Source organism: Rana temporaria, chromosome 3 (genome assembly GCF_905171775.1).
Source record: "Rana temporaria chromosome 3, aRanTem1.1, whole genome shotgun sequence".
In the NCBI taxonomy this organism is placed as follows: domain Eukaryota; kingdom Metazoa; phylum Chordata; class Amphibia; order Anura; family Ranidae; genus Rana; species Rana temporaria.
In genome coordinates, this window is record NC_053491.1 from 41,054,255 (window position 1) to 41,081,836 (window position 27,582).

Consider the following 27,582-nt stretch of genomic DNA (forward strand, 5'->3'; position numbering starts at 1 on the left):
CAGGACCTTGGCATGTGGGGATGGGCTGATAGTTGTGCCATCGACCGAGAGATCAGGAGAAGAGGCACGTGGGGGAGGAAAAACAAGTTCAGTTTTGGATAGATTAAGTTTGATATATCTGATAGTGATACGTGAGAAGACTGAAGGAGTGAGTTGAGGGGCAGAGAAATAGATTTGAGTGTCGTCAGCGTAGAGGTGGTATTGGAAGACGTGGGAGGCTATAAGCTGACCCAGGGAGGAGGTGTAGATTGAAAATAGGAGAGGTCAAAGAACAGAACCCTGGGGGACCCCAACAGAGAATGGGAGAGGAGGAAGTAGAGTTGTAAGTAATGCTAAAGGTGCGGTTGGACAAGTAGGTAGAAAACCAGCAAAGAGTAGTCACGGAGACCAAAGGTGTGGAGTTTTTTGAGGAGGAGTGGGTGGTCAACGAAGGCAGCAGAGAGGTCCAGGAGTAGGAGAACAGAATAGTGTCCCTTAGTTTTGGCCGTTAGTATATCGTTTGTTAGTTTTAGGAGAGCAGTTTCTGTGGAATGTTGAGGACGAAATCCAGACTGAAGGGGATCAAGGTTATCATCAGAAAAGTGGACGCTCAGTCAGTTGTAGACTAGACGTTCAAGGAGTTTACATTAAAAGGGGAGCAAGGAGATGGGAGCATAGGTTGTCAAGATTGGATGGGTCCAGTGAGGGCTTTTTAAGTATGGTGCTGACTAGTGCATGTTCAAAAGAGTTGGGGAAGATGCCAGAAGAGAGGGAGAGATTAAAGATGTGAGTTAGAGAGTGTAGAATAGAACCAGAGGGTGAACATAGCATTTGCGAGGTAAAAGGATCCAGAGCGCAGATGGCAAGATGGATGTTAGCAAGTAATTTAGTAACCTTGTCTATAGTGGTGGGGTTGAAAGAGGGAAGTAATGATTGTGCCTGTGGGCATGAGGTGTAAAGCGTAAGGGGAATCTGAACAGTAGAGAACTCCTCGAAAATTGCATCAATCTTGTTTGAAGTGATTAGCGATCTCGTGGGCATTGAGTGAGTTAGTGGGTGGAGGACAAAGGAGAGAGTTGAAGGTAGAGAAGAGTTGACGGGATGATACGTTTTTAATGTGGTGATGAAATAGGTCCGCTTGGCAGTGAGTAGGCTGGAATGGTATTTTTGGAGAGCAGATTTATACTGGACGAAGTCTTTCTGGAAACTTAGTCTTGCTCCACTGGCGCTCCAGGGCACGGCTGTGTTTTTTCAGACTTCTAGTATCATCTGTTTGCCAGGGTTGAAGGGGCCTTATTCTGTGTGTAGTGAGGGGTGCCAGTCTGTCCAGTGATGCTAGAAGTGAAGTATTGTAGACAGAAGTGACAAAGTCGGTGCAGGACAGGGGTGCGATTTTGTCAGAGGTGGACAGTCGCAGAGTATAGAAGAGAAGGGTTGATATGGCGAAGGTTTCTATGAGTAACCGTTAGACGTTTGGAGGGAGAGGAAGCGGAGGAGAGGGTGAAATGAATAAGGTAGTGATCAGAGAGGGGGTAAGGATAGTTGGAGAGGTTGCATGGAGTGCATAGGTGGGAAAAGACAAGGTCAAGGGTATTGCCTTCAGAGTGAGTAGGAGCGTGTATCCATTGCTTCAGGTCAAAGGAGGAGGTTAGGCTGAGAAGTTTGGAAGTTGCAGGAGTGTTGGTATTAATAGGGATGTTGAAGTCGCCAAGAATGAGTGTGGGGATTTCAGAAGAGAGAAAGTAGGGTAGCCAGGCAGAGAAGTCGTCAAGAAAGGAGGATACTGGACCAGGGGGGCCGGTAGATCACAGCTATCATTAGAGAAACTGGGGAGAAGAGACAAATGCAGTGTGCCTCAAATGAGGAGAGTGAAAGAGAGGGAGGTGGGTGAAGTACTTGAAAGATGCTATGTGGGGCTAAAAGGATTCCAACACCCCCTCCTTTGCGACCACTGGATCTGGGGGAGCGAGTCCAAAGACCACCATGGGATAGAGCAGATACTATACACTTTCACTGTACTGATACTGGCTCGGAAGGTGTTAACATCGAGGGAAAGCAAGGGTTGTTAAATATGTGTAATAAGTGTGCTGCTTTTACTAACTGATCTCTCAGTTTCTCATCCCTGCTGAGCAGGGATGAGAAATAGAGATTGTTCCCTTCCTACAGAGCTCTGATTACCAACAGCTCTGGGCTGTGATTGCACACAACCAATTAGCAGGTCCCGGCCATCATTGCATGCGCTCACCCTAGACCCAGAAGTAGGCTGTGGCGTATGTCGCTTTGCCTACAGCGGCTCACCTGGCCGAGCGGCAAGCGGTTAATATTTGTACACTATACAAGCACAAACATAAAATGGAATATATGGCTTTAATGTAACTGGACCAAAAAGGGGGTAAAGGTTATTGTCAGCAGGCATGGTAGCAAGTGTATTCCACTCATTGATGCAGAAATATTTTGTTACCCACATACATGTGGAGTCAGGCCAAAGTTAGGCTGGATTCACACCTATGCATCTTTAGTGCTTTTTGCAGATTTGCACTACAGAACGTGTTCCATAGGAAACCATGTTAAATGGACTGTAGTGCAAAAAGCACTAAAAATGCATAGTTGTGAATCAGGCTTTAAACTATAGGCAACCCCCCCCCCCCCCCCCCCATTTTGGATAAATGGAAGGTTACTACCAATTGCAGAAATTTCACATAGCCTATCAGGAAGTTAGAGGAAGTCTCTGAAAATTAAGGGAATTCTTTGGGGACCCCCCAGGTCACCAGAATTAGTTTCAGCATGGGAATATTTCCTTTTATTACTTTTCTAGGGACAACCTAGGGATTTTCTTTGACTTTCAACGATAATAGTAAACAGGACAAAACATTAAAAGGGGGGATTCTTAAATTAAAAAAAGAGGGCAAAGACAGCAATAAAAACGGACAAGTGTTCCAATCCCTCTCCGCTCTATCCATATTATAAAAACACATATACATTAATGGTTGATAGAAATAAAGAGTCCAGAAGCTCTAGTTTTTCCGTTCCATGCATCCTTTATTCCAACATACTGTCCTCAAGCAACAAGAAACAAATCAGAGCATATCCTGTTCATTTGACAAAACAAATTCCTAGACTCACAGTATATTATTATTTCAGGCCTACAATCCTCTTTATTGCAGGAGGCATTGTATAAGCAGTCCCTTATGGCCTCGGCAGCCAAAAGACCAACTGAGCCTTTATACCCCCAGCAAAGACTCAATTTACAGACCAGAGAATGTAGTGTTGCCCTTTAAACATATATATATCTATATATACATATTTTTGTGCCTTTCCAGTGTCAAAAAGGGAAAAGATATTACAAAGGGGATTTTGAATTTTCTTCAGAAATGTTCTTCTCCCAGAAAGTATTGTAAAAAATCACTTAATAGCAAAAAATTAATTCAGGGATAAAAACTTAAGAAAACCCATTAAAGTAGTTTTAAAAAACCAGAGCAGTCTTTTCTGTGCCTAAGAACGAAATAAAGAAAAAATGACAGAACAAGACAAAACCATAAATCCTAGTGATGGAAAAAAAAAAACGTACATGAGAGAAAAAAGAGGAACAGAGCTTTGGAAAAGAAATTAAGAATCACAAAAAAGAAAGCCAGATGAAATCCGATCATTCTTCTAGAAATACATTTTCACATTTACAGTTTAACATTACATTTTGCTTACACAAATATCCCATAAGTGGCATTCATAATGTCTTAGAGTTAAATTCTTGATCTATGAATTCTATTCAGTTTGTTTTCTTACAGCTTAATAACTTGAAATAATTTATTGTGGATAAATATCTTCTTGGAAAAAAAAAACAGCAAAAGGAAAATTACAAATCAGAAGAATGCCCCATCAAGATACCACATTATACAATTGATTTGATTGAGTTAAAATAAAAAGAGATCATCCATTAAAGAAGATACAGATTATCAGGTAAGGCTGTACACCAGATCCAGAAAACATAGCCGACTAACCCACAGCTATTGCGATTGGGTTTAACCTGTGGTAAAATGGCGTCCTTCAAAATGATGATGTGTAAACATGTTCCAGAATATAAAGTGTGCTCTAGAAAAAAAGAGGTTCCAGGTCCACCCGGACTCTTCTAAAGGATGAGATTAAGTTACAGCAGCTGATAGCACATGGACAATAAAAAATAAAGAAAGACAGGTGCCACCGGATGCTTGATCAGCATCATTTAACCCCATTGAGGGTGTCTTTGGGCAGTGTTGTAAAGAGAATGCCCAGCACCGTAGTGGACAGGTCTTCTCAGACTTGTCGCTTCTGCCATTCACAGTAACTGAGGTAAAACTGGAGGAATCTCTCAGGAGTTGGGCAGCTCATGAGAAATGAACTGCTTTAGTCTTTCTAGATATTGTGCATACAGCTCTATGTCATTGTGCCCTGCTCCTTCCACCCAGAGTGGCTCTACGGCTCGGGGGCAGCGCTCGTACATTGCCAGGCCATGGGAGAAATCAATCACTTCATCTTCCGTTCCATGAATTATCAGCACCGGAGAGGTGACCTTTGTTATTTTGTCAATACTACAAAAGAAAGAAGAGTAAAGAGTTAAGAAGCAGAACCCAACACAGACAAATATACAATAGAACGATAATCCTAATATGGGATTCGGCTACACCTAGTAAGCATTATACAATCTACTATACTGCACATATAGTTATGGGAACCTCATGGAAGTAATGGGGACAATTAAGGATCGTACTTATCTAGGTGGATGCAGCATCAGTCCCCCAACAGCTCTGAGACTGAGAACCGAGCGATCAAACACCGCTGATCGCTCGGTTTTCAGTTCTGTGATCAGAGAGCTGGTTCTCTGCCCCACCAGCGCTCACTGAAGAGCCGGGTGGTGGAGGGGGCGGCAGGGGCTGGCTTAGTCTCTCAGCAGCTGACTAAGAGGTCAAGCCAGCTGCCAGTCCAGGCATCTGGATAGATCCTGACCACATGCTCAGGATCCTTTCAGAGCCTGGTCTGGCTTTGTGACATCAGCTAACAATGATTTATTCCACTGTTAGCTGACAATGGGTCACAGGAATGCGGAACAAACTGCACTCCTGTGACCCAAAAGGAGAAGTATGGCCAAAAAAGCTTTGGTTATATTTCTCTTCAGTGTGGAGGTGGGTGCAGGAGAGGCAGCCAACAACAAAAGCTCTATAGTAAGTCTATGGGTGACATCACTTCCCAGCCGTTGTCGTCCTCTCCTGTACACAGCTTCCGCCGCTGGAAGCAGGACTGGATCGGCTGCAGAATAGGCAAGTACAGCGATTTTTGTGTTACAAGGTTAGATGGATTCGGTTTAGAATGTGGCAGAGAGCAGCTAGAGTTTGTTAGTTTTTGCCTGGACTTGCACTTTAAAGTGGTTGTAAAGGTTCAGTTTTTTTTTAAAAACATGTCATACTTGCCTCCACTGTGCAGTTTGTTTTGCACAGAGTGGCCCCGACCCTCCTCTTCTGGGGTCCCACGGCGACTCTCGCGGCCCCTCCCCGCAATAGATAACCCCCTCTGCTAACCTCTCTCCCGAGGGGGATACCTCACGGGCGCACTCCTGCGTTATACACTTGGCGTCCATAGCCGCCGAGCGTATGACTCAGCCCCAGTGGCCACGTCATTGGATTTGATTGACTGCAGCGGGAGCCAATGGCTGCACTGCTATCAATCTATCCAATGAGGAGCAGAGAGGCCATGGAGAGAGTGACGCGGGATTGCGCCCCTGGAAATTCAGGGCTCAGGTAAGTAAAACGGGGGGACTGGGGGGCCGGACACTGCAAGGTGTTTTTTTTATCTTAATGCATAAGATACATTAAGGTGAAAAATCACGAAGGCTTACAACCCCTTTAAGGCAAAGTATAATGTAGGGTTGACTAGCCCTCCCTCCACGGTTGTCAAATCACTTCAGATTGGGACTATTTTAGAACCTAATCTATACCACATTCAAGGGTCACACAGGCACTGTTAGCAGCTTTGTCCGAATATTACTCCTTTGACAGTGCCCATATGACCCGTGGCTGTGTTCAGAGCTGCTAGCAGGCAAGTACAACTTTTAATGGCTCTACAGAAATAAGGATTAATGTACATTTATGTAACTTTGCTGCCTAGAATTCAGCTGCCATGTGGGTGTGAATGGTGCAAAATAACACAAGTCAGTTTTCTTCCATGGAATTGTTGGACAAGACTTTAGCTCTGAGTGTAAAGAGGTTGCAGCACATTATCCAATCTTAGCTTAAAAATTTTCCTGTGCCAGTTAAATTAAACCATTACATATTCACCGATGCATTTCATTTAACAACTTTCACATAAAGTATAGAAAAGGATCCAATTTATGTTCAGTTGCTTTTAGTGGAATTTTTTTTTGAAGCCATCAGACAGATTAACAGAGGAGTCTGCCACAAAGTTTTTAAAGTGGAAAATTTTGGCAAATAGAGAGAATCCACAAAGTACCATATTAATGTTAATTTCTTCTTATGCTAAACAACCTTAAAGCCTGAATTCTTTACATTCCGAATTTCACCAATACATAGGTTGACTCTGGGTATAAATAAACCTTTCATGGCATATCCACCTCGAGTAATGCCATTTTAATTACAGTTGAAGATCATTTTCAGGCTGGAATGGATCTGTTGAGGAATAAGTTAAGCTGTACAGGAGACGGCTATCTTTGCTCCAAGTTACTCTTTATTTAATGGTGACATTTCTTCCACTGCTTTTTATTTGCTCCAACTAAACAATATTTGCATTTTGTGAAAATTGGAAACATTCCCTTGGCAAACTCGGCTTCCGACTTCTGGAGAAGGCAATATTTAAACAGCAGTGTGTGTGGACTGTTCCCCGCAGCTGGAGCATCCAGTCTGTGAAACTGCAGATAATTGAATCCTAACAAAACCAGGGGGGCTTAAAAATAAAAATGCAAAGAATTCCATGCATATTGTATATAGTTCCTTAATTAGAAACTAAAAATAAATTAAAATAATGAACTGGCATCCATTAGGGAAAATATGCTTTTCGTTAATGTTCATGGCAAATCAATTAGATTATGTTAGATCTAATACACTGGTTTTTTTTTTAGATGCATTCCAGCTGATAGAAAATGTGATTTTTTTTGTGCTTTATTTTTTAAGGAGCACACAATGTAACAAACCTGTCAGGCCCTTAACCGCTTCCAAACTAGTACCATTGGAGTCCCTGTGTCAGCAAGTGCAAAACAAATCTTCAGATCAGTGTCTGCATTCTTGTGAAGCTCCTTAGATTCCAGGCCAGAGTCATTGCTTAGGTGGGCATTGAAGTGGTAGTAAACTTTTCTAAAAAAAAACCTTCTCCCTGCAAGCTCATGTCATAATGTGCTAGTTTGCACCACATAACGAGACCTTGAAACACAGCCATTGAAAAGAACTATGCTATCGCTCTATTTGGAGAGGCTGGACACGATAACGCAAACATTTTCGCTCTACCTCACGCTTTTTCACGAGATGGCGTACTTGTATTGAGGCCACATTAACCCAGAAAGTCCTGCAAGAAGTCATGCAACCATTTCGCTACACCGACTGGTATTTGAAAAGAGATCTCACCAACTCTCTGGGCCACCTCAAGGTCTCTGATCTACCTTTCGACCACCGTAGAACGACCATAGATTCTTGGAGCTCTTTGATTTCCATGACTCTCCTAGACTTACAGCCAATTAATCCCGTAGCTAGGCTGGCTATGGCTATGGTTAGGCCACTATATGGTGACAACCAGTCTTTAATATCTGTACCATGCTTCTGTTCCTGAGGGTATTACTATTACTATTTTTGTTCTTTATAGTACAAGTCATCACTTTTGATTGTTTATGTCGTACTGCATATTTACAACTGCTCTGGGTTTGTTTTTACCCTGTATGATTGTACTATGAAAATCCGAATAAAAATATATATAAAAAAAAGAAACAAAGCCATCCAGAGTGGTGTGCTGTCACCACAGACAGGGCTTCCATCTTTATCAGGTTCCGGGTTTGCACGCTCTGGTCACTTGAATGGTCGAGCATCGATGATGTCACTCCCACACATGTACGCAGGGAGTCTCGACTGCGGCACGGGTCTCTGGAGGAAAGGCATGGGTATGCCAGTCTTTCAGGGCGCCGGTGACGTCGCTGGCTGTAGACACTGAATGTCTCCTAAATGGTGCATGTTTAGGAGAGATATTCCTTGTACTTGGAGGTAAACTTTATTATAAGCATACCTGTAGGAACAGGTGTCAAAGCGAAGTTTACTACCACTTTAAAGTGACCATCAAGTGAAAAAAGCTTCATAGCAGGCCAAACCTTGCACAGAGCTAAACAAGGTATCCCCACCCCCAAAAAATACATAGGCTTGGCAACTCGGAAAAAAGCACTGCATTGCTGGAGGAACTGGATGTTTGCAGTGGTAGCCCAGCAGTGAAGGTGCAAAACAAAGATGTGGTTTTGTGTATGTGGTGTGCAGTGTCATATGTAGTTTTTTTTTGTTTGTTTTTTAAATTGTTGGTTTCTTTAAAGCTCTGCCACATCATTCATTTACACAGATTTGTGAATGAATGAACTACAAGTCCCGTCTTCCATTGCAGCAGATGACTTGTGAGTGCATATGAGCACTTTGACAGTTCAGTGACCCTTCCTACAATTCACGGTGTGCCTGAATGGGAGGTACGGGCAGACAGCTGTACCGACTTGTCTGCGAGAGCCAGAGATTGCAGCTGCGATCTGCTGATCATAGGTGCAAACCTCAGCAGGCTCCCAAGAAAAATATAAATGCATTTATTTACCTGCAAAAAGAGGTGCATTCATTTTTATTTTCTTTAATGAACATGACTTTACGTTGGCAAAACCTCTCTCCGATGGCAATAAACTACTACAGTTTACAGAAATTAAAATGGTGGAAGTTGGCAAACTAAGCAATGGCCCTTTACCTGGGAAAGGCATCAAAACAATAGGTCTTCCTTGTATCAGGAAAAGCAACACGCAGTCCAGACATGAGAGGGGAGTGCAAAATGACGGCTGCACATTCGTAGCGTGAGGCCAGGTCTACTGTAGGAACGGTGCCGATACTCTGACCATACAGGATAATGTTCTCAGGGCTGACAGCATATCTGTGGAGACAAAAAAGGCAATTCCATGAAAAATGTGTCAACACTAAGAAAGTATGAAAAAGCATTAGCAGGAATTGTATTGTCCATGTGAAGAGCAAGAACAGACCGTGCAGGTTTAGGAGATATTTTCAGCATCTACAGGTAAGCCTAAGGGCTCTTTCACACTGGCGGGCCGTTAAGGACCGCCTGACAGTTTTTTTGCGGACCTGAACAGGCGCTCCATGCTCCTCTATGGTGACATGCCCGCTGACATCCGACCCGCCAAAGTGTGACGGAGGAAAAACCTACTTTTCCATCCGTCTGGCGGATCGGATGAACACGGACAGACGGTCCGTGTTCATCCGATCCCCCCATAGGGGAGAGCGGAGAAAAGACAGGGCGGTCCCTGCACAGTGTGCGGGGACCGCCCTGTCATCCGCCGGCTCAGCGGGGATATATGGAGCGATCCCTGCTGAGCAAGGGGAGGTTCGCGGGGCCAATCATTACTGATCCGCCCCATGTGAAAGGGGCCTTACTAGGCTAACCTATAGGAGAAAGTGTGTTGTAAGGTTTTACAACCACTTTAATGGTTCCCTTAGCCATTGACAAAAGACAAGAGCATGAAAATGAACCAACAACTTGCCATGCTAACAGTCTGCTACAGAAGAATATACTTAGATGATCACAGTCACTATATAACACTTTAGTTTTGACCTAAAAAAATAAAAATTGCATTACAAACTTTTCTGCCAGTCATACAAAATCGATCTTGTTTTGGTGTATTGTCTTCTAGTAATCGCAATATTTTCATATTACCCCCCTATTCTGGGACTCCCCAAGGCTGGCCATACATTATACAATTTTCCTTTAGATTTACTACAACCTTATAATATGAAGTCTAACCTAAAGACTTTCAAATTTGTATTCACTTATAATGTATTGTATTGCACTACATAGTTGCAGGCAAATCTAAAGGAAATTGTATAATGTACCAGTTTAAGAAATAATGAATTCTGTAACAAGATATGTTTATTGTGACATCACTTGGCATTCTTTCTCATTATGAAACTTTAACCACTTAAGCTCTGGGAGGTTTTACCCCCTTCATGACCAGGGCATTTTTTGCCATTTAGCACAGACCTTTTTAACTGGCAATTGCTCAGTCATGCAACACTATGTAAATTAACTAGATCATTTTTTTACCATAAAAATTTAGTTTTTTGGTGGCATTTGATCACCACTGGGTTTTTATTTCTTATTCTAGATTTTAAACTAAAATATATAAAAATATAAATAAAAATATAAATATATATAAAAATATAAATATATATAAAAATATATATATATATATATAAAAATATATATATATATATATATATATAAATATATATATAAATATATATATAAATATATATATATAAATATATATATAAATATATATATAAATATATATATAAATATATATATAAATATATATATAAATATATATATAAATATATATATAAATATATATATAAATATATATATAAATATATATATAAATATATATATATATATATATATATATATATATATATATATATATATATATATATAAAAATATATATATATATATATATATAAATATATATATATATAAAAATATATATATATAAATATATATATATATATAAAAATATATATATATATATATATATATATATATATATATATATATATATAAAAATAAATAAATAAATATATATATATTTATCACACACACACACACACACACACACACACACACACACACACACACACACACACACACACACACACACACAGCTATTAAATATTTTGAAAATAAAAAAATTAGACCAAAAATGTATTCTGCTGTATGTCTTTTTAAACCAAAAACAGAAAATGTATAGATTGGTTTGCATGAAAGTTATAGCGTCTACAAATTATGGTATATAAAACCAGAATACTAGTGATGGAATGAATGAATGAATGAATGAAAAACTTATAAAGCGCGGCGCATGCGAACTGAATCGCTTCTGGGCGCTAGTTGTTCGTGTCTCATGACATCAGAAGAGCAGAGTTTTGATCTGTCTTCTGAAAGTCAGGTGGTTTTCCTCCAACCGAATGCTGGTTGGCAAAGCGTTCCATAGTCTAGGACCCTGAAAAGCAAACCTTCTTTCTCCTTTGGACTTGTATTTGGTTTTTGGTACCCTGACCAGATTTTGGTCGGTGGAACGCAGAACGCGATTCGAATTGTGATGGAGGTGGGACTGTGATAGTGCAGCAGGCAATCTGACACTGGCCTCACCAGTGACACTAAAACAGTGATCAGTGAGAATATTATCCACTGTCACTGTACTAAAGACACTGGCTGGAAAGGAGTAAATATCCAGAGCAATCAATGGGTTAACTGTGCCTAACAGTGGGTGTCGATTTTACCAAGCTATGCTGCTCTGTGTACAGAGCCCTGTGTTGCGAGTAAACACAGGGCCCTGTACAGTGATTTGCTAAGACGAATAGCAGGTCCCGATCTTAAAGGGGTGTTCCAGCCTTTTTTTAAGTTTATTAAAAGTCAGCAGCTACAAAAAGTGTAGCTGCTGGCTTTTAATAAACAGACACTTACCTGCTCCACTGTCCAGCGACGCACCGGCCGGGGCTCCGCTCCTTGCCCCCCCTCCTCTTCATTCCTAGTGTGGGCACCCGGCAGTGACAGCTTTCGGCTTCACGGCCGGGCACCCACTGCGCATGCGCGAGCGGAACTGCGCATGCAAGAGCGCCGTCCGATTAAGCTAATCGCCTTACCAGCCCCTCGGCGGAAGGAGGAAGTGGGACAGGAAGTCTCGATCCTCCTGACCCCCCCCAAAAAATTACATGCCAAATATGGCATGTAAGGGGGGGGGGAAGGAGTGGATTAAGCGGAAGTTCCATTTTTAGGTGGAACTCCACTTTAAATCATTGGCCAGGACCTGCTGACCAACTTGTGCTGTACTGAATCACAGTACAGATGGGTGTGGGGGGGTATATAGATGGGGGTGGGGGGGTGTGCGCCCCATACCCAGAAATGCAGCACAGTGGTGTAGTGAGTAGCACTTTCGCCTAGTAGCAAAAGGGTCACGCTGGTTTGAATCCCGACCACGACACCATCTGCCTGGAGTTTGCATGTTCTCCCTGTGCTTGCGTGGGTTTCCTCCGGGTACTCCGGTTTCCTCCCACACTCCAAAAACATGCTGGTAGGTAAATTGGATCTTGTCCAAATTGGCCCAGTATATATATGTATATCTGTGTGTATGACTGTGTGTCCCAAGCATGTCACGATCCTATGGAGTAAAATGACCGCACCAGCCAAGCAGACACTGGCTGGAAAAAGCGCCCAGAGGCGATTCAGTTCGCATGAGTAGCGCTATACAAGTCATTCATTCATTCACATGCATGTACATGATGATCCAGCAGTCTTACCACAGTACTTTCACAATAGGATGACCTGCAAGTGCGCCCCCTACCCAGAAATGCAGAATCACGTGCATGTACATGACGATCTAGCAGTCATACCACAGTATTTTCACAATAGGATGACCTGCAAGTGCGCCCCCTACCCAGGAATGCAGAATCATGTACATGATGATCCAGTAGTCATACCACAGTATTTTCACAATAGGATGACCCGCAAGTGGTAAAAGATCAATAAGTCAGTTATTAAAAAAAAGTAATGTGTACAAATAGCAAAAATATATTGTAAATGTTATTTCATTCCCAAGCTTAATGAGGACAAATATGTACAAAATGATATATTCCCTTTTACATTCTCTTCTTACCACAGGAGAAGATAATGAACAGAACAAGTTCTCCAACTCTAGACACAACGTCAAGCAGGAGTCATTCGTCTACTCAGCGAATTTAATAGGGAAGAAAGACATTTTTGCAGACAGGACATGAAGATGAGAGGTCTTAGTGATTTTCCTAGCTTGCAGTTATGAACTCCTTTAATGAGAAGAAGGAGCTCGCTGGGCGAGCAGCGTAACGAGCAGACGGGAGGAAGGGATAGACGTGAAGGAATACGGCGTTCACAGGTGTTCACCACATGATGGTCAGGGGGAGAAAAATCCTCAAGATTTCAACACCTATTATTAGTCTAACACTTCCTTCCACGAACAACACGTTTGATCAGTTAAGACTTCCCTAACTGGATTAACGCAAGATTCCTTATCTTGCTTCACCAACTCCAAACCCAACCCCTGAATGTCATATACATAATAAGGAATGTACTTGATGGAAATCTGCTGAAGAGAATTCTTAAATCTTCAAACACAACGGGAGATAAAGCAATACATGAACTATGAAGAGCAGAAGTCCCATTCTTCAGCCCACTGAACTCATTAGTAAATTCACAGTTTTGTACAATGTTAGGGGGGAGCGCAGGGGAGATGAAGCGGCACATGGAGCCATCACAGAGCACAATTTGTAGTCAGATCCACTCCTTCGTAATTTTACCGGTCTGTGAACAGCTTTAAAGGAACACTAAAGGCAATATTTTTTTTTTAAATAACAAACATGTTATACTTACCTCCACTGTGCAGCTCGTTTTGCACAGAGTGTCCCCTAATCCTGTCTTCTGGGGTCCCTCGGCGGCTGTCTCGGCTCCTCCTCGCAAAAGCTTTCCACCTTCATGCAAGCTTTTGCGAGCGCGCTCCCGTGATACAGCGGCGGGCATAGCCGCCGACTGTATCACTCTGCCCCACCCCCCGGCACGCCGCGTCATCCGCTGTGATTGACAGCAGCGCCAGCCAATGGCTGCACTGCTATCAATCCGTCCAGCCTAGCCAGTCAACGGCCAGGCTGGGAACCTAAGGATCACGTGGACGCGCGTGGGACTTTCGAGGGGTCAGGTAAGTAAAACGGGGGGGCGGGGGGCCGGTACTTAATGCATAGGATGCATGAAGGTGAAAAAACATTTACTTTACAACCCCTTTATCAGAACATATTTTAAAGTAGTTGATACAAGTATATTAATCACTTTGCTACTTAGGCTGCATTCACACCTGAACGCGGCGTATGTTACCGCGATTTGCCACGACAAATGGCAGCATTTTGTCCCACGATTTGCCGTGACAGAACGCGGCGTTTAAGCCTAACATACGCCGGAGGGGTGATCAACATTGTCGGCTATGCCGAACACCGCCTGAAAAAAAAAAGGTCCGGGACTTGTTTTGAGCTTCAGGCGTACGGCGTTTCAGCGTGGAGATGTGAACCATCTCCATAGCCGACAATGTTAAATCACCCCTCCAGCATATTGCAGGCTGCAATAGCGTCGCGCTACAGGCGACAATACGCCTAGGTGTGAATGGAGCCTTAAAGCTGCACAAAGCTGTTCTGTAACAAGTAGAGACATAATTAAAATGACGCTCACACCTCCTTGTGTTCCTGTTTTTAATTTGTGTACCAAATACTTTGTACTTAAAGCGGAGTTACCATCATTGGAAATAAGGTTGGGCTGTGTTTGTGCTTACCCCACCATTTCATCATCACAAGATGCCCAGAAGGAGGAGTTGGTTTACAGGAGCAGATTGTTTTCTGTGCACACCAGTGACATGCTGAAGACACACCAGGCAGTGGAAAGTTACATTAAAATGTGTATGAAACTCATACAAGGTCAGGTTTTTCTTTTTTTTACTTCCCTCCAGCTGCCTAGAATTATGTTCTATAGTATATTGGTCATGCATCATAACTCCCGATTAAGAAAGCATGCTGCCAACATACTATACTGGGTTCAACATAAAGAGGAACAGCATTTGTTTAAATGTATACAGGCTATAAATACTGTTAGAGCAAAGGCTATAATATGTCTGAAAACACATGCGTGTCACTCAGCAACTTGTGTGTTTGGTATGTGATCATCATTCATGTTATCCCCCCACCCCTCCGCCAAGCCAACTGGTTACCCTGAAAATAGGAACTTCAACAAGTTATCAGCATCAGATATTCGTCATCATAGTTTTCTATGACAATGAAAGCAACTAACACAATTGTTACACACAATAAAATTCCAACACATAGGAGTTTCTTAAAAGTGGAGTTCCAGTCTGCAAAAAAATGATATATACCGTATATACTCGAGTATAAGCCTAGGGTGAGAAATGCAGCAGCTACTGTAAGCGGAAAAGAGGGTCAACAATTTCCATTTGCACGCCTTTACAATCACTAAGGGCCCTTTCACACGGGGCAGATCAGTAATGATCCGCCTCCATGTGTCCGTAAGCTCAGCGGGGATCCTCTGTAAAACTCCCGCTGAGCAGTCGGCTGACAGGGCGGTCCCTGCACACAGTGTAGAGACCGCCCTGTCTTTTCTCCGCTCTCCCCTATGGGGGGGGGGGGGGGGGGGGGGGGTCAGATGAACACGGACCGTGTGTATCCGATCCGATGACGGAAGAAAAAATAGTATTTTCTTCCGTCCGCAAAATCGGATCTTTGCGGAGGCGGGTGATTACGAGTGTCAGTGGATGTTTATCCGCTGACACCCGCAAACACATAGGCACCAATGTATGTCCCGTTTTCATCCGCAAACGGATGGATGAAAATGCAGACATACGGTCCGCACGTGTGAAAGGGGCCTTACTTCTACGTAGATGTGAATGGTTTCTATAAGATACATTACATTCTTTACAATCAGGCCAGTTCCCATCCACTGTATTCCCGAGGTTCATGATCCGAGTCCTGGCAGACAGAGTCACAATAAGGAGCTGCTGCTTTATATTTACAAAGTTATGGAAAGCAAAAGTTTCCTTGAAAAACAAAAATGAAAGCCTTTAACTGTTATAAGAATCCCGGTGTTAATTTGTTCTCGTCTGTGTGTTGGATAGGATGTCTTGCTGGAACTCACCAAGTTTATTTATTTTTCATTGAAGGCTTGTAGATTTGCTACAAAATTTAAAGTGATATTAAAAGGCTTATTTTTTTAAAAATTAAACATGTCACACTTACCTGCTCTGTGTAGTGGTTTTGCACAGAGCACCCCGATCCTCTTCTCGGGTCCACCGCCGGCACTCCCGTCCCCAGAGCAAGCAGTTTGATGATATGGGGGCACCCAAGCAGGCTCCCTCCCAAGCCACTGCTCTACATGTCTATTCACACAAAGCCACGGCTTGGCCCTGCCCCTCTCTTCTCACTGGCTGTGATTGACAGCCAGAGCCAATAGCTCCCCACTGCTCTCTCAGCCAAATGAGGTGGTGCTCGGGCACATTGCTGGTTCACAATGGGGCTCGGGCGGCTGCACAAAGGTTTTTTACCTTCACGCCTAATGCATGAAGGTAAAAAAACCTTGAACCTTTACAATCACTTTAAAGCTGAACTCCAGACTTACCTTCAGTCCCGCCGTGTTTTAGAGGCACTTCTGCACTGAAATAGCTTACTCTAACTTCACTGCACACCAAGAGCTTCTAAAAATATGCATTATTAGGTGGATTCAGGTAGGCGGGCGCATAGTTGCGGCGGCGTAGGGTATGGCATTTACATTACGGCGCCGTAAGTTAGCGAGGCAAGTACATGATTCACAAAGTACTTGCCTGCTAAGTTACGGCGGCGTAGCGTAAATCCGGTGGGCGTAAGCGCGCATAATTCAAATTCGGCTGAGGGACGTGTGTTATGTTAATGGAGGGTGACCTGACGTGATTGACGTATTTTACGAACGGCGCATGCGCCGTCCGTGTACATATTCCAGTGTGCATTGCGGCAAAGTACGCCGCACGGTCCTATTGGTTTCAACGTGGACGTAAATTACGTCCAGCCCTATTCACAGACGACTTACGCAAACAACGTAAAATTTTCAAATTTCGACGCGGGAACGACGACCATACTTAACATTACTATTCCAGCTATTTGATGGAATAACTTTAGGCCTGAAAGTGCGTTACGTAAACGGCGCATCTTTACTGCGTCGGCCAAGCGTATGTTCGTGAATAGGCGTATCTACTCATTTACATATTCTAGGCCGACCGCAATGGAAGCGCCACCTAGCGGTCAGCCTAAAAAGTACACTTTAGGATACGACGGTGTAAGACACTTACGCCGCTCGTATCTGAGCCTAATTTAAGCGTATCTGGTTACCAGAATACGCTTAAATTAGCGTCGTCGCAGATTCAGACTTGGGCCAGCCTAAGTCTATCTGAATCCACCTATAAGTCTGAAAAAGCCCATCTCATGTCCTGGGTGGAAGACGTCCAGCATCATCTAACTCAGGGATGACAAACTAGTGGTGATCCAACTGTTGCGGAACTACAAGTCCCATCATGCCTCTACCTGTGGCAGTCATGATTGTAAGTGTCAGCCATGCAATGCATCATGGGACTTGCAGGACTGCAACAGCTGGAGGGCTGCCAGTTTGATACCTGTGATCTAAGCCCTTTCCTCCCCAGTGTGAATGTCCCTGGCCCGACCCTTTTTTAATTGCAAGATTTCAGTTTTGCCAATTGACATGTAGACGTTATCTAGGGCAGTCTTATTGTTTTGGGAAGCCATGTACAGCCCCATCCCACCAGCCATGGTCTGCCTGCTTTTGCAGAGAAAAGCACAGATATCCAGTAAAAGCATACCAAAGTCCAAAATAAAATATGTAATGAAAAGAAAGGTTTTTATTTAAAATTTTCATCATATTGTTGAAAGGGGGAAGGGAACATCTGGTGTCAAGTTGTCAACCGTGCAAAAAAAAGAAAAAGGAATAACACATTAAGTTATTACAGCTTGCTCTTCCATATTTGTATTTTATAAAACAGATTTGTAGAATATCCACTAGAGCAGGTGTCTGCAACCCGCGGCTCTTTTGAACCTTTGCCGCGGCTCCGGGGCACCTTTTGAGGTTAACGAGCAATCTAAATGATTACTCCTACAATAGCGGTAACGCCGTTCCCATTACTTGGGCGGCGTTACCGCAATTACATCTACCGCGCGGCGTGTGGGGGGCAGGGGGGGGGGGGTCATGTGGCCACAGGCCTGAGCTGGCCTGTGATTCGGTCACGGTGCATCATGTGACTGGCCACAGAGCTGGCCTGTCTGTGCTAGCGGCCCGGGTGGCGCTGGCGCATGCACGTGCCTGTCACGACGAGAGCTCTCAGCTCAGCCGCCGACATCTCAGATAAGATTCCACCTCCACATGCCCAGCAAATGCAATACTGTACAATATCAATTATATCAGATAAGATTCCACCTCCACATGCCCAGCAAGTTATTTTTATAATGACGAGGATGACATTGGGCCCTCATTATTAATTATTATTTACATCAGGCACCGAATATGATTTATGGTACACTGGGGTCCTGATTAATTTTCTAGGGCATTTTGGGGCATTGGTCATTTTCTCTGGCACTTTGGGGCAGTAATTTGTTTTTTATGGCACATTGGGGGCATTGTTATTGGCTGTGTAATGTGCTGTTCAATTGCATTCTTTTTTTTGGTTGGAGTTCACGATCCTGTATATAGCATTAAGGTAAGAAACAATGGGCTGGATTCAGGTAAATTTGCGCTTTTTTACGGAGGCGCAGGGCAACATTTTTGCCCTGCGCCCCCGCAAATTTACTGCGCTGCCCTTGATTCACGGAGCAGTAGCTCCGTAAATTGCATGGGCGCGCTGGAAAAATGCCCGGCGTAAGCGCGCGCAATTTAAATGATCCCGTAGGGGGCGGGAATCATTAAATTAGGCGTGTTCCCGCGCCAATCGTAGGGCGCATGCTCCGTCGGGAAACTTTCCCGACGTGCATTGCGGCAAATGACGTCGCAAGGACGTCATTTGCTTCAAAGTGAACGTGAATGGTGTCCAGCGCCATTCACGAATCACTTACGCAAACTATGTAAATTTGAAATTTACGACGGGAGCGACGGGTATACGCAACATTGGCTGCCCCGGCTAATAGCAGGGGCAGCCTTATGCGAAAAACGCCGTACGGAAACAACGTAAACTGCGTACGCAGGGCTCGCGTAACATTGTGAATCGGCGTTAGTATGCAATTTGCATACTATACGCTGAGCACAACGGGAACGCCACCTAGCGGCCATCGCAAGAATGCAGCCTAAGATATGCGGGCATAAGAGCCTTATGCCGCGCATATCTTAGGCTGCAGTCGGCGTAACGAGGTTCCTGAATCAGGAGCATTCGTTACGCCGGGGCAAGTAAACAATTGTGCTGTGTAACTATGGTTACACAGGTGCAATTGCTTCTTGAATCCAGCCCAGTATATGCAGTGTTACTGTATATTTGTTTTAAATGTCGCAATGGTTTTGCGGCTCCCAGGTTTTGTTTTTTTTTCCCTTCGGAAACGGGTCCAAGTGATTCTTTATGTATTAAAGGTTGCAGACCCCTGCACTAGAGGGAGCACTCAGTGACTATGTGGAATCACTCTGGACTCAATAGTGGTATAGGAGTCTGCAGGAGGAACCAGTGGGGGGAACACCGGGGGACTGAATTACAGCAGACGACTCCTTTTAATCAATGTGACATTTGAGCTGTGCAGGCAGCGGGAAAGGCAAGTATTTAAACTTCTCTAACAGTAAATCTTATACAGTTTAATTTTTGTGATAGTCACATTAACAACTGGTGAGATATCAGCACAGGGAGATCATTACTTCCAATGAGTTGGCCGATTCATAGATTTGAATTGTGAGAAGGAGCAGTAAAGCACAACCATGGCAGAGTACTGCAAAGCAGGAAACAGAGCCTGTATATGTAATCTAACAATTAAGGATACTTACACGTTTATATAAATGAAAAGTTCTATAACATATACATCTGTAGTAATATACCAACACATTGATTTGCATCCAATCGATCTCTTTATTTTATCTTAAAACACTAAATAGACAAAGGGCACCAGAAGCCGACGTATTATCCATACTATAGATCACACAGACCCTATGCAATTCTACCTACACCAAGGGAAATCCCTGAGGAGGTTGCAGGAAATCCTGTAAACAATGACGGAGACCACGATTTCCCAGTGTGTGGCACACGGGGGGGTTTATTTTAAACACCATAGGAAATCAGGTAGCCAGGAAATGTACTTCTGTCATGAGGAAGTGAATTCCACATTGAGCTCAGGCTTCCAACTCAAAATGTGAAGGAATATAATGGATTAGGAAAGCGGGTCACAAGTCTATTCTGACACTTCTCTCCTACATGGTAAATGTATAATTTTTTTGATAGAAAATTACTTGGATATAAATATATTGTTTTTAAAGCGGGGCTCCGCCCAAAAAGGGGAACTGCTTCCTCCCAGACTCCAGTGCCACATTTGGCACCTTTTAGGGGGGAGAGGGGAATTGATACCCATTTTTTCAGGTACCAGTCCCCACGACGCCATCACTCAGAAGTTGCCTCCCCTCTCCTCCCACACCAGGCAGAAAGTCGCTTTGCGCATGCGCAGTAGGGAACCAGATGTGAAGCTGAAAGGCTTTACTGCCGGGTTCCCTTATCAGGAATGGCGGCGCCAGCACCCGAGAGCCGATCTGAAAATTGGATGGAGTGCCAACATCACAGGGTCCCTGAACAGGTAATTGTCCTTATATTAAAAGTCAGCAGCTAAAATATTTGTAGTTGCCGACTTAAAAATCATTTCCCCCAGGCTGGAACACCACTTTAAGCAAAGGCCCTAGGCCTAGAGAATAAAATGGTGGGTGTTGCAATTTTTTATGTCAGACGGTATTTGCACAGCAGTTTTTCAAACACAATACCAATTGTTTTGGTAAAATACACTGCTCAAAAAACATTAAAGCGGGGGTTCACCCTAAAAACTATTTTCTAACATTACATTGAGCTCAGTCTCGACATTGACAGTATGCCGATTTTTTTTTGCTGTACATACCTCGTATAGCTATTTTCTTAGCCGGCTTCCGGGTAGTGAATCTCACGGGAGTGGGCGTTCCTATGCAGCAGTTAGTGATTGGCGCGATGACAAAAACTCCCCCGCCCTTTGCATAAGGAGCGTCACGAGTTGCCGAAAGAAGCCAAACGTCGGTGCGCAGGCGCCGTATAGCGCCGACTCGATGTTCGACTTCTTTCGGCAACTCGTGACGCTCCTTATGCGACGGGGGGGGTAGTCAATCACTAACTGCTGCATAGGAACACCAACTCCTGCGGGATTCACTACCAGTAAAGCTCACCAGACTTCAGGAAAATAACAGTGATCAATTATATTTCTCTCTCTATGTACCTTTTCCCCCATCCTAACTATACTATCCAAAATCGATTATTTATGTAAACCCAACATTTCATATTCCTGAAATGTTTTCTGTACCATGTACTTGTATGAGAAAAATATCCTGTTCTTTGTGTTGACTCCTTTATGTGAAATCCTTGGTGTTCCTGCCAATCCCCGCCCCCCCCCCCACACACTGCTTTGCTATAAACTGACCAGACACGAGAGCAGTGTGGTCAGTTTTCTGGCCGTGCTGGAATCTCAGTCTGCTCTTCTCCAATAGTCAGACCTAAAGATGAGCTCAGGCATGTTTGCAACTCTGCATTCCCGCACCCGCCAGGTAGCTGACACTGCGCGGCGCTACTGCTGAGAAAAAAAAAAAAAAAAAAAAAAAAAAGAAGAAGTTTTTATATTTCACCCCCCCCCCCCCATAGGTCGGCGCTCCGCGGACTAGGCCGAAGCCTCGCCTAAAAATCCTGCCCGCAGCTCGCCGCGATACTGGTAAAAGGCGGTTTACTGCCTTTTCCCCAGGATCGCGGCGAGCTGCGGGTAGGATTTTTTAGGCGAGGCCACGGCCTTTTCCCAGGATCATGGCGGACCAGGCCGAAGCCGCGCCTCGCCTAAAAAATCCTGCCCGTAGCTCGCCGGGATCCTGGGCAAAAGGCCGTGGCAAGCAGGTTTTTTTTAGGCGAGGCCGCAGTTTCGGCCTAGTCCGTGGCCTTTTCCCAGGATCGCGGCGGGCTAGGCCGAAGCCTTGCCTAAAAACTTAGGACCGGCGCGGTGTCCATGGCGAAAAAAAAAAATACTCGCTTCGTATCATTAATTTATCGAGTAAAACTAAATAAATAATAATAATTTTAAAAAATCATATAAAAAAATTGCAGATTTTTTGGGGCTAAAATCGCCCAGCCCTACGCGGCGCTAATCGCAGGCAGCGAGACATTTCCCGAGTCGCGGCTGCACAGATTGGGAAATGTCTCACTACCTGTGATTGGTGTCACGCAGTGTCAGCTTTCTGGCGGGTGCGGGCATGTGGGGTTGCAAACAAGCCTGAGCCCATCCTTACTCATTCACTGTGAATACCGGTGTGCTGCTGTTTCTCCTCCCCACCTATCTGAGCTCCTTATACTGCTGGTAACAGAGGGTGTGAGATCACACATTATATATATATATATATATATATATATATATATATATATATATATATATATATATATATATATATATATATATATATATATATATATATATATATATATATATATATATATATATATATATATATATGTATGAGGGTTTACATATGCTTTAAGCTTACCATAAGTTAGACCTTGGGGGGGTTATCCACAAAGCCTTGGCGCAACGTAACTTTTCTGATTTAAGTTACTCCGCCGCAAAATTCCAAAGTTAGGTGCCGATCCACAAAGCACTTACCTGGAATTTTGCGGCGCTGTAACTTAAATCCGTCCGGCGCAAGGCGTTCCTATTCAAATGGGCGAGTCCCATTTAAATTAGGCGCGCTCCCGCGCCGGACGTACTGCGCATGCTCCGTCGGGTAAATTACCCGACGTGCATTGCGCTAACTGACGTCGCTCCGACGTCATTTGCTTAGACGTTACCGTAAATGGCGTCCAGCGCCATTCACGGACGTCTTACGCAAACGACGTAGAATTTAAAATTCGACGCGGGAACGACGGCCATACTTAACATGGCTTAGGACAACTAGGGCTTAGCCCTAGTTTTACGCGGCGGAACTCGACGTAAACGACGTAGATTTAGAGCGACGGGCCCGTCGGAGCGTTCGTGGATCGCCGTAACTGGTCATTTGCATATTCTACGCCGGCCTCAATGGCCTCGCCACCTAGCGGCCGGCCTAGAATTGCATCCTTAAGATCCGACAGTGTAATTCAATTACACATGTCGGATCTTCGTCCTAACTATGGGAAACTGAGTCTGTGGATCAGTTCCATAGTTAGGACCAGGGATACGACGGCGTAACAGCAGTTACGCCGCCGTATCTCTTTTGAGGATCTGGCCCTGGGTGTCTGCTCTTGTCTGGGCTGCTCGACTATAAATGTTACGTAAAGGACCTACCGACCAAACATGCAGATGTCACACATCCATCACATTATATAAAACTCAAGTCCATCACACTATTTATATTTTATGATGTAACCTGAGAAAGAAAAACTTTATTCATCGTCCACTATAACTATCCCTTTCAAACAATCTCAGTGAGATCCAGAAATCCTTCCAATAAAGAATCACTGGATGAATCCTTCTTGTACGCGGCGTGACACCGGAGTCATGTGCGGGAACACAGCCTGCTCTGTCCAGTTGAAGTTTTCTCCCTTTTTAGGAAATCGCACACAAAGACTTCCAAAAATGATAGAGAACTATATTCAGAAGCAGAACTAAAAGTCAGAGGGAGATCACTTTGTCAAGAGGAAAATAAAAAAAGAAATACACAAATCTTATGCCAAAGCATATACCAATTTATAGTGGTTTTGGTCATCTTGCAGAGACACAGAACGGTGGACATAGATTCAGGTCTTCCCCTAGTAAAAGCACCCCCCCCCCCCCCCACTGTAGTAAAACAGGTTAGGTACACAGTTAACATTATAATTGCCCCTGATGTGAACTCCTTTCCAGCCAGTGTCAGTCATTAGTACAGTGATGGTGCATATGTTTTGCACTGAAAACTGTATTTGGGTCACTGGTTCCCACAAAGTGTCAGTTAGGTGTCAGACCCAGGGCTGTGGAGTCGGAGGAAATTTTGGGTACCTGGAGTCGGAGTCAGCAAACAATGCACCGACTCCAACTGCTACTAAATTTAGATTGTCGGAACATTTAGGAGTCCAAACATTTATCTACCGACTCCACAGCCCTCGTCAGATCTGTCTGCCAAAATTTCGCAGTCCCGCTATAAGTCGCTGAATGCTGCCATTGGTATATATAAAAAAAATACAAATCTCAGTTTGTAGACGCTATAACTTTTGTGCAAACCAATCAATATACACTTATTGGGATTCGTTTTACCAACAATATGTAGTAGAATACATATTGGCCTAAACCAGGGGTCTCCAAACTGCGGCCCTTTGTTTGCCTTCGTCTGGCCCTTGGGCCACTATTCCAGCCGCTGACACCAACCAATCATTCTTGTTGCAGAAGCCACCAATAGGGCACTATTCATCCAACTGACACTATCCAAAGGGTACCATTCTTTCTACTGACACCAACAATGGGGCACTAGTCCTCCCACCGACACCAAAGATATGGTATTGTTTACTCCCACTGGACATTTTCTACTCCCAATGGCCCTAGTCCGGCCCTCCTAAAGTCTAAAGCACTTTAAACTGGTCCTTTGTTTACAAAGTTTGGAGACCCCTGGCCTAAACTGATGATAAAAGTAGATTTTTTTCAATTTTTTTAGATTGGTTGAAGAGGAGATTGTAAAAAAAAAAAAATGGATATTCTTAAAGTGGTAGTAAACCCCACTTTTTGACTTTTACCTACAGGTAAGCCTATAATAAGGCTTACCTGTAGGTATAAAGAATATCTCCTAAACCTGTACGGTTTAGGAGATATTCCCCTCGCAATGCGCCACTGATTGCAGCGGCGATCATCGGCTGAAGGGCCGGCCGCCGCCGGCCCTTGCCGGATTGAAATCCCCCGGACGCATGCGCGGGAGTGACGTCATCGCCGCTCCAGCCAATCACAGCGCTGGAGCGGCGATACCCTGAAGACACGCAGAGGTAAGAGGACATCTCGCTCGGCGTGGACCACGTAAGTTCTCTTCTCCACGTTCTGAGGTAAGTATTTCATAATGAGCCAATATGCGGTGCATACTACCTCATTATGGCTTTTGCCTTGCAGGTGTAAAAAAAAAAAAAAAGTTGTATATGCGGGTTTACAACCGCTTTAAGGAAAAGGTGAATTGATATTTGTGCTTAAATTTGGGTGTACCGGCCAGGAGCACAGATTTTTTTTATTTATTTTTCCCCTCAAGAATATGCAGCGTTGGATTACGCACCTGTGTGTACAGGTAACATTGTAAAGCATGGGTGCTCAACCTGTGGCCCTCCAGCTGTTGCGAAACTACAATTCCCATCATGCATCTGCCTTTGGGAGTCCAGCTTGTATCTGTCAGTGGCTTGCAATGCCTCATGGGACTTGTAGTTCCGCAACAGCTGGAGGGCCACGGGTTGAGCACTCATGTTAAGAATGGGCTCTATTTTAGATCAGTAAAAAAAAAAAAAAAAAAACTCTGTACCGAGCTTTTTCAAGCTGCAAGGGGCCCAATATGTACATAAATGTCTTTCTCAGAAAGACAAGGATGACATTTCCTTGGCAATTCATTGCTTTAGGTTACAAGTTTGCAATGCTCGCAGTATGTACACATCAGAGGATCGCTTTTTACGAGTGCCTTATACAGAAACTATCAGGGACGTAAACCTAAAACTGTAATCTTGCGGCCTGTCAGAATCTCGCTGGGATACAGATACATTGGTGCCGGCCAAACATTCGCATTGTGCAGCGAAGGGCATGCTTAACTACAAACATATGCTCACTGTAAATATATGTCATGAAATGCTCCATTACTGGAGCCCAGAGGGGGCCCAACTCTACCCCACCGAGTGCCAATTGTTTATAAATGGTCTGTAAAAGTTACTTGAATTATATACACCATCTACACAATGTTGTGTGTCTCAATAGCTCAGACATGATTTATCTATAGAGCGGAGATCTAGATACACAGCATGGAGAATCCACATCTGCTAAACTCCACTGTGGATATAAAATATTCTGGCAATCCTCCGACAATCACAATCATTTCTACCTTTCAAACATCTTCATTTAATAAAAGTTTGCAGATCTGTACACTGAAATAAAAGCTGTAAGCAAATAACTTCATAAGTTCCAGATTATTAAAGCTACTGAAACTGGCGGCAGGACTTTTATGAATCGACCACTTTAACCACGTCCATACCGGGCCTATTCTGCCACTTCTCTCACATGTCAAAAACATAATTTTTTTGCTAGAAAATTACTCAGAACCCCCAAACATTATATATGTTTTTTTCTAGCAGACACCCTCGAGAATAAAATGGCGGTTGTTGCAACTTTATAGAACTCACGGTATTTGCGCAAAAAAAAATCAAAACGCTTAATAAATAAAAACAATTTAATTAATTAAAAAACATAACAGTAAAGTCAGCCCACTTTTTCTCTATAAAGTAAAAGATGTTACACCAAGTAAATAGATACCTAACTTTTCATGCGTTAAAATTGCGCACACTTAAGGAATGGCGCCAAACTTCTGTACTTAAAATCTCCCGTTTACTATTTTAGACTGAGGAGGTCTAGTACTAGAATTGCTGCTTGCGCTCTAATGCACGCGGCAACACCTCACATGTGTGGTTTGAACGGAATTTGTATATGTGGGTTCGCTTCTGAGTGCGAGCTACTGGGGGATAGGGGCATTTTAATATTTTTTTTACTTTATTTTTTCATTTTTACATTTTATTTGGATCACATTAATTCACTTGTAAACATCCCTTATAATAGGAATGTGTGCGACAGGTCCTCTTTATGGAGAGATGTGGGGTCAATAAGACGCCACATCTCTCCTATAGGCTGGAAAGCATGAGAAAAAAAAAAATTCACCCATCTCATGTTTACCAGCTGCGATCACTGCTTTGTTTACCTCGGTGACGCGGATGTCATAACGTCGCGCCCGGGCCTCCAGTGGTCTTAGAGATGACTGGTGACCATGTGGTCACCAGTAAAGCTTTGAGAAGATATGGACAGCCGTACACCCAAAAAACCTTAAAAAGGTGGCCTTTAATGGTAAAGAGAAAAAAGGCACTACAAAACACAGCAAGCAGTGGGGTATATAATTGTAGAAAGAAATGTTTGGACAGCCGCACTCTAGAAAAACCTTCTCAGTTGCCTTTGATTGGTAAAAGTATTCAAACACCACACATCACAGCAAATACAGGGGCATACAGCTGACGTTTAAGTAAGCACTGATTGTAGTGCGAAACGTCAGCTGTATGCCCCTGTCTCTGCTGTGATGTGTGGTGTTTGAATACTTTCACCAATCAAAGGCAACTGAGAAGGTTTTTCCAGAGTGCGGCTGTCCAAACATTTCTTTCTACAATTGCTTTGTGCATTGCCGGCACCTGGGTTTCTCTGAGAGGATATGGATTCATCCACATACCTTATTGGAGCGGTGACCATCTTCTCTCAGTGGGGTATATAGCCGATGCGTTTCGCACTGGGGTTCAGTGCTTCGTCAGCTATGACGAAGCACTG

The 27,582-nt window shown here is 43.6% G+C and overlaps 1 protein-coding gene across 1 annotated transcript in view; it reads right to left on the minus strand.

Moving 5' to 3' along the window:
- Nucleotides 1-2,997: 2,997 nt before the first annotated feature.
- ABHD17C (abhydrolase domain containing 17C, depalmitoylase) overlaps nucleotides 2,998-27,582 on the minus strand; it is a 53,347-nt gene continuing 28,762 nt past the window's right edge. Inside the window, exons 2-3 of the mRNA XM_040342427.1 lie at nucleotides 8,932-9,111; nucleotides 2,998-4,541 (exon numbers count right to left, since the gene is read on the minus strand). Coding sequence (XP_040198361.1) covers nucleotides 4,322-4,541; nucleotides 8,932-9,111 — 400 coding nt within the window. The 3' untranslated portion in view covers nucleotides 2,998-4,321. The remainder of the gene's footprint in view (nucleotides 4,542-8,931; nucleotides 9,112-27,582) is intronic.